The sequence below is a fragment of the Dermacentor silvarum genome, chromosome 7 (genome assembly GCF_013339745.2).
Source record: "Dermacentor silvarum isolate Dsil-2018 chromosome 7, BIME_Dsil_1.4, whole genome shotgun sequence".
Taxonomy (NCBI): Eukaryota; Metazoa; Arthropoda; class Arachnida; order Ixodida; family Ixodidae; genus Dermacentor; species Dermacentor silvarum.
This window is the reverse complement of record NC_051160.1, coordinates 16248267-16262047: the sequence shown is the minus strand read 5'-3', so window position 1 is coordinate 16262047 and position 13781 is coordinate 16248267. Positions and strand designations below refer to the sequence as shown.

Genomic DNA, 13781 nt, shown 5'->3' with positions numbered 1-13781 from the left:
CATACATGCATACGTACATACGTGCATACGTACATATACAAAACTATACAGGGTCTCCCAAAGATCATGCACCAACATTTAAAAGTATGCAAATGCCTCGTAGCTGGACAGAACCAAGGTAATATTGTTTGTCATCGCTTGGAGATACTCAGATTATTTTTGCATTTTGCCTAATTACTTAATTAGTCTTAATTAATCAGCTTCTAGGAAGTTGATAGCCGTAAACCCATGTCTCATCGCCTGATATGATGTTCTTAAAGTTTTCATCATCATTGGCATCGGCGAGCAGTTCGTGGCTGATTTCAACACGGGTCTGCTTCTGTTCGTCAGTCAACAAACGTGGCACGAATTTTGCACTGACACGACGCAACCCAAGTTTGTCACTCAAAATATCATGACATGATTCTACGCTGATACCCACTTCGTCAGCGACCTCTCGAACAGTCAAACGACGATTTCCACGAATCGCAGTTCGAACTCTCTCGACGTGGTCATCTGTGGTCGGTGACAATCCCAAACCTGGACGACCTTCTATATATATATCCTTTGCTAATAATTTTCTATTTCTCGGTTTATGGCAAGAGCAATTATATCAACACTCAAGGCAAATTTTCGCTGTTGTCGTCGTGATGTTCCGTATTAAATCCAAAAGCCACACAAATGAGACCCATACACTGTGTGTGTGGGAAAAAGCATGTAACAGTGAGCCGAAAAGGATGGTGGCTTGATGGGCATTATCTTCCCACGCGCTCAATATTCTGGTTAGTTGTGGGTCACGCAATCAAACGCGAATGGGAAGGAGAGAGAGAGAGAGAGAGAATTAACTTTATTAATGGTCCTGAAGGGGCCTGGGCACCCCTTACGGGGGCCGGCCCGGTGGCTCCACCCATGTGGGGACTGGGAGTCGGAGCTCGCCAGCCACCTGTTGGGCCTTCTGGACGGCCTGGTGTTGAAGGGCCCTGTCGGGGCTCCTGAGGTGGTTGATCCAGTCGTCCTCGGTGGCAGGAGACCCGAAGCAAGCGTTTAGCGCGGGACACTGCCACAGCATGTGATCTAAGTCGCACTTAGGATTTTGGCATTTAGGACATTCTGGCCTTATATCTGGGAGGTATTTGCTGCATATATAGGGGTTGGGGTAACTGTGCGTTTGCAGCAATCTAAGCGTTAATTGTTGTGCTTTATTTAGTGTTGGGTGAGGTGAAGGGAATTCCTTTCTCGATAACTTATAGTGCGAGCAAATCTCGTGATAGGAGAGGAGTGGCTCCGGGTGCGTGTTGGGGCTCCCGGTCGGTGAGCCGGCCCGCGTCCCCGCACGGCGCGTAATATCTCGCGCGAGGTTATGGGCCAGCTCATTGCCGTTGGGAACCCCTGGTTGAACGTTGAGGCCTTCATGCCCCGGGAACCAGTAGATGTGCTTGTCTTCGTTTATTTGAGCGGAAGCTAGAATGCTTAAGGCCGCCTGGCATAGTGTACCGCGGCGGTATGCCAGTGCAGCGGGTTTGGAGTCAGTAAATATTGTGTCGCGCTGAGGGAGGGCTAGAGCAAGGGCAATAGCCACTTGTTCGGCCTCGCAGGCTTTCTTTGTTTTTATGGTAAGAGCATTGAGGGCTGTCCCGTCTGGGGCGACCGCCGCAGCCGCAAAGTAGGGTTTGTCTGCGTATTTAGCGGCATCTACGAAAGCCACGTCTGTCGCGTGTAGGGTGGCCGCTTTTAGTAAGGCTTGAGCGCGTGCCCTTCTTCGAGTCTGATTATGCACCGGGTGCATATTCCTGGGGAAGGGTAGTACTGTGATTTTAGCACGAAGGTGTTGCGGTAATGGTGTTGGGTCATTGACTTGAGTTGGGATAGGAAGACTTATGTGTGAGAGGAGGTCCCGGCCCGCAGCTGTCGAGGACAGGCGTATGAGCTGGGACATTCTTTGTGCTTCTGTGATTTCTTTGAACGTATTGTGTACCCCAAGGCCTAGCAGGCGCTGCGTGCTTGCCGTCATGGGTAGACCAAGTATTCGTTTCGTGCATTTGCGGATGAGGTTGTCCACTTTAGTTTCATCGCCTTTGCTCCACGGGTGAGCGCAGGCAACGTAGTGAACGTGGCACATTAAGAACGCGTGAAAGATGCGTAGTAAGCTCTCTTCTGTGAGTCCCGCGTGTCTATTAGTGACGCGTCGGGCGAGGTGAATGACTGCATCAGCTTTTTTGATGAGATGTGCGACTGTTAAGTCGTTTTTGCCATTCTCCTGCAGGGTAACGCCCAGAATTCGAACTGACGACACTATCGGGATATCCGAGCCGTCCGTTGTGGAGAGGTGTATAGTTGGTTCGCCGTTGTTCCGGCCGTGTTGCGGTGGCAGAAGCAGCAACTCGGACTTAGCTGCCGAGAGTCTGAGTCCCGTGGGCTTTAAAAAGTTTTGTACTGTATTAATTGCTTCCTGAAGGCTTGCTTCGATTTGTGCGTCGCTGCCTGCGTTGCGCCAAAGAGTAATATCGTCGGCGTAGAACGCGTGCTCTACGCCTTCGATATGTTTCAGCTTTTGCGAAAGTTGTCAGAGGGCTAAATTGAAAAGAAACGGTGAGAGCACCGACCCTTGCGGGGTGCCGCGCGGGCCTAGGTTGTAGGTGTGTGAGTGGAGATCTCCAACTTTAAGTGTAGCCGTTCGGGCTCTTAGGAAAGAGCGGACGTATTCGTAGAAGCGTCGACCTAGGCCTGCCTCCTGAATCTCGTGTAGTATATGAGCGTGGCTTACGGTATCGAAAGCTTTCTCTAAGTCGAGAGCTAGAATTGCTTTGAGGTCTTTACTCCTTACTCTAAGTAACGTCTCCTGTAGCATGAGGAGTACGTCCTGCGTGGCCATAGCCGGCCTGAACCCGACTTGATTGAATGGGAAGAGGTGCTCTTGCTCTGCATGTTTTGTGACTCGGCGGAGAATGACGTGCTCCATGACCTTACCCACACAAGATGTGAGGGGAATGGGTCGTAGAGAGTCAAGCTCCAGGGGTTTGTTCGGTTTGGGAATGAGAATGACGGTCGCGGCCCTCCATTCTGGCGGGACGTTCCCTCGCTTCCAAACCTCATTCATGTAGGTGGCTAGTGATTCAATGTCATTGTCAGCCAGGTTGCGGAGTAGCTTGTTGGTGACTCCGTCAGGACCCGGGGCTGACTTAGTGTTGAGCTCTGCTATTACCGCGCGTATTTCAGCGCTGGTTATAGCCTCCTCAAATGGGTCGTGAGTGTCCCCCGCGTAAGGTGGGTAGTCTTCATGCGAGCTAGGTTCTGTGCATAGATACCGGGCTGCTGTAGCTTCTAAAATCTGCGTATCTGTAAGCTGCTGCCCTCGCGCTTTGTGTAACAGTCTATCTAGGGTTAGTCGTTGCTCTGACTTGGTGGGCTTGTCGCCGAGCAGGTGCTTGAGAAGGTCCCATTTTAGACCTTTTCTCATGCGTGCGTCGAGCGAATTGCACACCTCATTCCACTGTTGGCATGCTAGTGTCTGGCTGTACTCTTCGATTTGTCGGTTGAGCAATGCAATTCTTTTTCGTAGCCTACGATTGTGTTTTTGTGTTCTCCATCTTTCTTGAAGACTTTTGTGAGCCTCCAGGAGATGTGCGAGGTGGCTGTCCATGTGGTCGATGTTGCGTGTTGTAGAGATGTTTTTGGTAGCTTGTTTTACGTCCCGCTGTAGTCTCGTAAAGTGTTCAGCGAGGGAAGAGTAATGGTTGGTGTCTTGTTTTCGAATTTGCCTAAAGTAGTCCCAGTCTACTATTTTAAAGTGTCTGGGAAGGAGAGCCCGCGTCTTCTCCTCTAGCCCTGCCCTAGCTGTGAATGCGCGCGGCTGGTGCTTATGCGGCCCGCGTGCCATATCTAATTGTTGGTAATCATTGGTGGGTGCAATGATAAAGGATGAGCAGGGATGGCTGCTAACTTCATGCGCACTCTTCCTTGCTGGGCTGTCTTTCCGTGCCCCTAGTGTTGCAGATTTAAGAGACAGAGGTCATTGCAGATCACTGACAGAGGCCGTCTGTATATAGTGGACATAAAAATAGGCAGATAATGATGATGAATCTAATTTTTGGAGTTTCGGTGAATCGCGCGGCTGTAGGAACCGTTAACCTCCACTGCCGGCGTTCTTCATAATGCTTGCGTTGTGAAAGCGAGTGCTCGAGGTCATCCAGTGAGGTATTTACAGGTTTATATGGTCCGTGCATTACACTATGCTTGCTATATTTTAATTTTAGGTGAATGTTGACTACAATTTATATATGGCTACTATAACTAACGTATAGACTCGTGTAAGGGCCGCATTTTTCTATCGCGATTTTAACTGGCATTTCATGGAACCGGGCCGTTTGATCTCGTTTTTCCAACTACGAGTTTGAAATCCGCGTATGAACCTCTGCGATTGCCTCCTCTCGACATCCAGTTGTGACACGCGAAAGTAAGCTGCGCGCGACGATGCGCTGTTGAGCTCGATCAGAATTAGCGTTACGGAACACGATTGCTTTCTCGGTTGGATGTCTTTTTAAATGCGAAGCATTTCTTGGCAAACATTTGCCACTTTCACAGTATCTATCTAGCTGCCTACGTCTAGGTGCTCTCACGGTCATTTCGTTAACTTGGTAGTTACCAAAATTGGCATAGTATGAAAAGAGTGCATGACGAACATAAATGATAGGTCATGGCATGAATATCATGACGTGTGTCATGTAGGTCATGAAACAGCCGTCTACGTCTTGGTGCTCTCATGGTCGTTTCGTTAACTTGGTATGCAAAAATGGGTTCGGACATGGGTACTAAGTGAAGGAAACACTGAAGGATGATGGTAGAAATAAGTCATGAGCATGACTCAGCAAAAATGACTGAGTCAGAAAAAAAAGATTAACACTCAAAAACCATTGTAATAGGTTCGGACGTGAGTATTCATTGAAGGAAACACTAAATGATGATGGGAGAAGTCATAGTCGTGAGCATGACTCAGACCCGCCGTGGTTACTCAGTGCTTATGGCGTTGGGCCGCTGAGCACGAGGTCGCGGGACCAAATCCCGGCCGCGGCGGCCGCATTTCGATGTGGGCGAAATGCAGAAAACACCCGTGTGCTTAGATTTAGGTGCATGTTAAAGAACCCCAGGTGGTAAAAATTTTCCGGAGTCCCTCACTACAGCGTGCCTCATAATCATATGGTGGTTTTGGCACGTAAAACCACATAATTTTTTAGCATGACTCGGCAAAAATGACAATGACTCAGCAAAAAATTATTACTCAAAAAACCCTGGAATGGGTTCGGACGTGGGTACTAAGTGAAGGAAACACTAAAGGATAATGGTAGAAGTCAGTGATAAGCATGACTCAGCAAAAATGACATTGACTCAGCGAAAAAAGAATAACACTCAAAAACCACTGGACAAATTATAGGTCATGGCATGAATCATGAATGTCGTGTCAGGTAGTCGCCAGTCGTTGGCATTGCCTACTGGAAAGAGAATCAATATTCAGACACGCATCACTCACGTGCTTTCCACACGCCGTTGATAGAAGACTGCCGAAGTCTGCAAGTTTTTTTGTTTTTTTTTTAGGGCCAAAAAAGCACGCTAAGTAATTTGAAGTGAGGTAACATACATCAACATATTCGTCCTCTAGGCATAGGCTATCAATCTATAGTTGGCTAGTTATAGGTTGGCTATTTATAAGCGTTGTCCTGTGTATGTATTTAAATATATTGTGTCTGTGCATGGTACGTATGGTATGGTAGGAAGAACTTTATTTGGGTCCTGAGGAATCAGTAATCAGCCTGGGACTGATGTTCTCAGCGGAAATTTAAAAAAAAAATGATGAAGTGAGGAAACGCGGATGAGGTAGCTGCCGCTGGTGCTTCTAAAGCGCTTGACCTCCTATTGTCAGGATTTGCCTAAAGTATAAATTATACTAAAGTATAAATTAAAAGCCATGTACGTACGTCCGCGCCAACAATGATGCCGTAAGCTTTTAGCCACAACAAAAGTGAAGAGGTAGAGGCAACGCAAAAGAATCCTCAAAAGATGTGGGTAACAGAACTCCAGTAATGACACTTTAGGGGCGGGTGGCTCTGCCTCCCCGGGAAAACTCCGTAGGGTGCTCGAGCCCCGAAGCCCCGCGGAGCGCGCCCGCGTGCCACGCCCCGACAGCGCATGCGCGTCCCCTCCACCTCTCTCTCCTCTCCTCTCCTACTTTCCGCCCTTTTCTCCACGGAGGTAAAAAATTTTCCTTCCTCCATGCCATGGAGGAAGGAAACAAAGGGTTTCCTTCCTCCATGCTCCATGCTTTTCTCTCCTCAGCGGCGCGCATCTGCATACTTCGCTGGAGGCGCATTCTAGTACACTCTACCCTAATTCTTTCTCCTGTGCAGCGTCGCGATGAGCGCTCGGGCCGCTGCCGCGAAACCATCTCCCGCTCAAGCTGCATACTCCGCTGGGGGCGCCACGGTAGTTCCGCGGTATGAAAATGGCGGAGCGCGCGCGCCTCTTGTGCAGCGCCGCGATGAGCGCTCGGGACACTGCCGCGAAACCATCTCCCGCTCAAGCTTCGCATCCACACATGGTTCGCTTTAGCGGAGATCGTGTTGATTCTGTCAGTGTTCTGTGAATTTGAATGCCTTGTATGTTCCTGATAACGTCTTTGTGTAAAATGTCTATGTATGCTTAAATGCTTCGCATTTAATATAGGAGGGAGCATACCGCAACGCGATTGTCGCCGACTGTGGTGGCCCAACACGTGATGAAAACGTCAGAGCGCGCGGTAGGTTTTAGAACTCCCGGTTGATTTTTTTTTTCAATACCCATTCGAAACCATTTGAAACTCTTGAAATAAACAAAAACAAAACCCAGGAAAAAAAAAAGCTAAGCAAGGAAAAATCTTTTTCCTTCCTGCATGTGAGCAGCTGCCAGCCGAGCGCGCACCGAATAAAAACTACCGGTAACCAAACGTCTCGGCAAATCTCGATTCTCCGTGATGTCGACGCAAGAGGTCACGTACGTGTTGGGCCACCACTGCTGGCTACACGAAGCCTTCGCTTGCCAAGGCTGGCTGCGTGACGTAATGCTCCCTCCTATATTTTCTTCCTCCATGGAAGAAAACGTCTCGGTAAATCTCGATTCTCCGTCGACTTTCTCTCACAAGCAAAAAGTAAAGAAAAAAAAAAGAAAAAAAAAAGCAAAAACAAGCGCTTTAGGGCATCCTAAGATCTGGTGGAACGAAGTAGATGGGGATGTTCGCATTTCTTGTAATTCACAAGTTTTTAGAAATAAAGAAATTTGAGTGAACGGCAAAGAACTTTTCTTTCTGTTTAGTTATTTTTTAAATTTCTCCTTTTGTGAAGTCAACCACCCGAGAAGGGTGGTTGACTTCGTGCGTCCGTCGAGCTTGCCTCTGCTCACCCTTGCCCCTCGCTCAGCGATATCGCAAGTTGGATCGCACTCGGTCATCTGCTTCGGTTGTCGTGCCAAGTATGAAGATGGGAAAGATAAGACAGATAAGCTTGATCAGACGTGCAAGGAACGGAAAGCGCAGAAACCTGGTCAACCAAGCATTAAACGAAGATTGCTCTGTGGTGTCCTAACACCGGGATTTCCAGTTCTACGAAGTTTTTCAGGTTTTCTAATGACAACAGGTAAGCGCAAGTATTTCTATTTTCTGAGCAGGTATGAGTAAAATCAGTTCTGTGCAAGCCTGAGTGGGCTGACATAAGAGCAGTGTCGCTCGTCGCATTCGTCATGACGGCAGCCCATCTGCTGCCGGTGAAATACTTGTAATGAAGGGCTTGAGTGTGTGTTTGTATTGCTCAGTTACCTTGCTTTATGCGCAGCTTCAGTGTGTGCACGTTTTTGAACACCTGTACCATAGACGAGGCGCAATGTTATTTGTTTTGCCAACAAATTGTCATTAAGGATACCAGTCAATGCTAATTAAGTGCGATGCAGAGTGCTGTGAAGTTTTTTTTTTTTTTTTTTTTTTTTTATGAATGGTTGGTTTTTTGCGTTGCTACCCGCCGTGGTTACTTAGTGGCTATGGTGTTGGGCTGCTGAGCAAGAGGTCGCGGGACCGAATCCCGGCCACGGCGGCCGCATTTAGATGGGGACGAAATGCGAAAACGCCCGTGTACTTAGATTTAGGTGCACGTTAAAGAACCCCAGGCGGTCCAAATTATTCCGGAGTCGACCACTATGGCGTGCCTCATAATAAGATCGTGGTTTTGGCATGTAAAAACCCCTTCATTTAATTATTTAATAAATGAAACGATTATATAAGACCTTCGGTGTCCGCTCATCAGAGGTCTGACCACCGAACACCGTATAGGTCTTAAAATCGTACCTTCCACCGTATTTTTACTTTTTTTTAACAGCTTGACTAACGTTAGCTGGGACACCCTATTTCTGCCTTGTGAAGATTTAAATGTGAAATTAAATTCTGGGGCTTTACGTACCAAAGACAAAACCGCGATATATGTTCGTGAGGCTCGCCCGTATACACTCCGCATTAAATTTGTGGGCTTCTTTAACGTGCACCTAAATGTAAGTACCCGAGCGTTTTTGTATTTCGCTCCCACCGAAACGCGGCCGCTGCGGCCAGGATCGAACGCATCTATACCAACACGGTGGTGATTCATGTGTTAGCGTGCCCTTTTTGTGTATCTACATTGCAGTGAATTGCACCACTTATCGAATGTACCATAGTCTGCATACAGTAGTGGTTAGTGATGATTCGGCGTTTTTATGTTTTCGGTGCAAGTGTATTTCCTATACATGCTGCAATTGATATTATACAAAGAACAGCTGCTATTGCCAGCGCTGTGCCTGTCGTCTTTAGTATATACACTATATACGTCCCGTCTTATGCGCTGTTCGAATCCCTTCTAAATGTATCCAACCGGACCAGTTAAGCGCACTCCATGCACCGCAAACTGCGCTCCTCATATAGAAGAGGACGCATTTCAAAAGATCCGCGTTCGATATACATGTATGTCCGTCGCGTTATTCCGACGTCTAAAGAGCCCAGAATGTAGTAAATCATGCGCAGACGTACCTCGTTATTGCATGCCCTTGCCGGGTGTCCTTTTCTTGCATTCCTCGGGGGAAGAAAAAAGTAGGATCGCAAGGAGAGGCAAGATATTGCCACGAGTACTTATGTATATCTTCCAGTGATCGTATTTCTTCCGCAAACAAATTTTCAAGGTTATCGCTCAGCACAAGACGCGCATTTATGTACCGGAAGTTTCTCGAACGTTATCGATTGTTCTATCTGTTGCCTATGTTGTTGCCGAGCCTTGTGTAAACAGATACTATGCGCGACGGCGAATACTAGGAGGGTATTCTAGAAGTGTCCACCTATAGTGGACACGTCCATTTCGTCTGCGGCTGAAGTGCTGATTGGCTGGAGTGCCTGTCTTCTTCTGACGCGTACCCCAGCCCAGCGAATCTGAACTCCAGTAGCAGACGAAATGGACATGTCCAGTAGGTGGACACTTACGGACACCATTTTTTCACTTTTAAGGGTGTAAATTATTTTACAGTGAGTACAATGACACCGGTGCAAAATGCATTGCGGGGCACGTTGGTCGCTGAACGCCAACTATTTATTACTTGCAGCTCTTTGAGACACGCATGCTGTCGATCTATGCTACTGCTACAGTTGTGCTAGTTAACGACTCTGTTCTCTATGGAATTATGCAATGAAACAACAATCGTTGCCTAAATATCCTCACTGTACAATTATACGCCTTCGACCGTCTATTTAGTAAAGCATATTGCTTTCTAGAAGCGTTCACTCGCTTACATTCACATGTCATGGTGGTTTCTGCACATTTTTCACTCTCACTTCTAACAAAGTCTCATCGGTTCACTATGCGCACAAAAAAAAAAGGGCTCCAATCCCCGCTGTGAAGGTGTGGTTTCACCTGATCCGATAGACCAGTGTGACGTAGCCTTGAAATGGGTCCTGTCGAGCCTGAGCACAATGCCGTTGTTAATATTGACGTTGCTGTTCCCATCGCCGTTCATTGTCTTCACGCTGCTTTTCGGGACTCCTAACTATGCGTGGCCTTTCCATAACGCTATCACAACACAAACTCACTTGTTAGGCGGGTTCTTCTTCTGCATATGAAAGTGTAGTTACGTCACTCCCTGCTTCGTATGCTACAGTTACCACTTCCCGGCAACTGCAGCTTATGTAACCGTAATCTTTACTGGGAAACGCTTGCGGCGAACCCTATGCGCGAAGGCGAGCTTTCTGGTTCATTTTTTTCTTTCCCCCGCACGGCCGGCGCAGCGGATGCGCGGAGGCGAGCGCCGTCTGGTGGTGCTGCAAGGAAACCAGCGGCGCGCGCCTCCCGCTGTGCTGATTGGTTTAGTTTTGGGGGAGACAAAGAAATCCCGGGATCCTAGTCATATACAGCTTTGCTGTAAAATATATCTGTGAAGAACTGCAGTGTGAAGAAGTGCGCCGATTTATGTGCACACTGGAAAACAACACACGGGCTCCAGGACAAGATGACATATCTTTACTTTTTTGAGCACTACATTCTGAAATCTGGCGCGTACATAGACATCGTTATATTACATATGTACGACTGCACTCCGCGTGGTGGTGCAGTCGGCTTCTTTTGATTCTGCATTTCGACTCGCAGTGTCCGGCGTCGAGGAGGTTTCCGTTTTGGCTTGGGCGTGAGGACGCGAAGCCGTCGAAATCACATTTCACCCTGACTAGTTGATCGCCGGTCAGTGCAGAGTGTGCTTCGCGAAACGGTCCGGTTGCAACCCAACCGCGTACGCGAAGGCTATATATAAGACGTGGCTATACATTTGAAGGCGCCCAGCAAACGCTATACGCAGAGGCCGCATTTCGCGAGCGCCGCGGAGTGGCCGATTCCGGCGTTAGCGGCCGGGGCGTCGCTTTGTGCATGCCAGTTACGAATGGCCAAAAAATTATAATAATTACGAAATACGGCCCCCGAGTATCATCGCTTCAATTATTAGGTTTAACGTACCGAAACTGCACAATCTGGTTATGCACAGTGGGTTGTGATTCTTGTGAAGGGGCGAGGGGAAGGCGCCGGATGACAACTTGGGGCTATAACTTGGAGGAGTGATATATGACGTGACAAGCGTAAAACATCGTTTTAACGAAGTTGAAGAGGGGAGGCAGAATCACTTCGTTATACCCATTACTTCGTTACATTCGTTATTGCAAGTACTGCACTGTGAATCGCTATGTGGATTTCAAGGGGAACTTCACTTACTTCGTTATATTCCGTTTCGTTATAATGAGGTTTGCCTTATTCGACGTTATTTCTTCTTTTTGCGTCACACGGAAGGTTCTAGACATCAAACAACAGGTTGAGAATGCCACGTCAGCACTCCCTTAACGTGTACCCGAGGCAAGGTACACGAGCATCTGCGCCATTCCGCCTAAATCGGAATGCGGCCACCGCACCGCAACTGGGAATCGCACCTGCGACCTATAGGTAGCTCTCAGTAGCGCAACGCCACAGAGTCCCCGCGGCGGGTTCCCCTTCGATTTAAAAGGACACTGGATGACAATGAACGAAATTGGGGCAGTCCTACTCCTATAGGTCTGCAAATATATACATCTTATACGCTCATCTTGCCGACAGCGGAGGCACGGCATGCTAGAATTTGGCATTGTCTGGCCGAGGCTGCATGGCGACATATATATAGTGAGATAAGCATTTTGATTTCTCGAAGAAAGGATGGCCGCCTCTTTGAGTAATTTAGCTCAGTGGTTAGAACTGTGCCATCTGCCACAGGTAATTTCTAAAAATTTGGTGCAGCCAAAAAAACACGCGCCCTATATAGTATAGGTGGAACCGGAGTTGGCTCAGAGCTAAAGCTTCCTCTTAACCCTTTATCCCAGTTTTGGTGTAGCATGCCAGACACAAGCTTCACCGGCCGGCCTCTCCACCTTTCCCATCATTAAACCTGCTGTCTCTTTCTCTCTACGTTTGCACAAGAGGCTGTCCGTAATCTACACCTTGCGCGCTTACTGTCGACAGTATAAGGTCCCTGAGACGTGTGGTATCTCTTTTCGAATATACAGTGCGGCAATATATCTATAGGGACCTTAGTCCATGGGATTGCGCTTTAACACCTAGCGCTCGCGGAAGGAGTCTCAAAGGTGCGCAGCACGCGCAATGTGCAAGAAGAAGGCCAGCTTGTCCTCGCTCCGCTGTCCGCACATGTTGCACGTGAAGGGGTCGTGGTACCCGTGGTAGCCCATGTGGACCGTGTACATGATGCAGTGCTCGAACGCGATGTCGCAGTAAGCGCAGCGAAACGAGTCCTTGGGCTTGTTCACACCGTCGGCCGGGTCGGAGCCTTCGCGGGACGACGCCGACGGGGGCGAGGGCGGCGTCTGGACCGGGCTCACTGGCGACGTCTCGGTCTTGACGACTTCGGGGGCGTCCTGAAGTCGCATGCACAGCTTGTCGATCCTGGTGGCCCTGCCCTTGCGTCGACTGCGCGGCGTCTCCGTCGGCGTGCGGCTCAGGTCCAAGGCCTTCCTTTCGTCCCCCCTCGGAGGGGGCTCGTGGCTCGACGTGGAGGACACGACCGCCGGCCGCTCCGGCTGGGCGTCCTGCTGTTGGTGCGGGATGGCGATTGCCGGGGGTGGCTGTGGCGGCGGTGGCATGGGCGGCGCGGCGCCCGGCAGGCTGCGTATGCCGTACAGCCGACACAGGTCTTGACTCTCCGCGTGTCCCAGGACGTGCCGGCTCAGCTGCTGCTCGTCGGCCGTGGTGAAGTCGCACACGCTGCACTTCCACGGCACGGTGCCCGGGGCCACGAGTGCCGCGGCGCGGAGCAGCTGCTGCTGCTGTGCGCACGCCACCGTCGGGATCAGGCCCACCAGCTGCTGTCCCTGAACTGAGGGAAAGGAGGAGCGCGAACGGTCACGACATTATCGACTATAGCTATATATATATATATATATATATATATATATATATATATATATATATAGGAACGGGATAAATTAAAAGGCAGAGAGGTTAACTAGGGGGGGGTGGGGGGGGGGGGTATTTTGTAAGTGTCTATCTAGTGGACATGGCCATTTTGCCTACTGCTGCTATGATTGGCTGGGCTGGAGTATGCGTAAAAAGGAGAGGCGCCCCAGCCAATCTGCACATTAGCAGCAGACAAAATGTACATGTGCATTAGGTTAGCTACCCTGCACTGAGATAAGGGAAAAGGGGAGGAAAAGACTAAGATAAGGAGAGAAAGTACACTGGTGATATCGCCGACGTAGTGACTATAGTTCGTTGCTCTATATCAACCGACTAGCTATGTTAACGCCGCGCGTTTCGGATGGGCAGTCTCATACTTGTCCGTAAATGGTTTACCGTTTGGAGAAATACCAGGTTATTGGAAAAGTGTACGGCATTACATGTGCACGCAACGCTAGTAGCGATACCTTGCGACGCAAGGTTTAACCGGAGTAGCCAACCTTCATCTTGAAACTGCAGCGCGCACACAAGAAACGAGGACACAAGGCGAAGGTGTAAGCCACCTAACCAGACAGCACATAATGTTAACACTGCCGTGACCTACCGTATTCTATACTTCGCTGCCGGCGTAAAACGTTGCTGGCGACACAATTGTTAACATGCCGTCCTCTTAAGGTTCTACTACTTCGACGAGAATATTCACGCGACACAAGAAACGTTTCAAATGCATTGTAGTCGGGCAAAGTGTTACAAGATGTGCTGCCGGCGTTTTATAGTGCCGTTCACGCGGCTGCTCGG

At 49.0% G+C, this 13781-nt stretch overlaps 1 protein-coding gene across 1 annotated transcript in view; it reads right to left on the bottom strand.

Annotated features, from left to right (window-relative positions):
* Positions 1 to 10501: 10501 nt before the first annotated feature.
* Positions 10502 to 13781, bottom strand: part of LOC119457595 (protein hunchback) — a 56720-nt gene continuing 53440 nt past the window's right edge. The window contains exon 3 of the mRNA XM_037719208.2: positions 10502 to 12903. Coding sequence (XP_037575136.1) covers positions 12152 to 12903 — 752 coding nt within the window. The 3' untranslated portion in view covers positions 10502 to 12151. The remainder of the gene's footprint in view (positions 12904 to 13781) is intronic.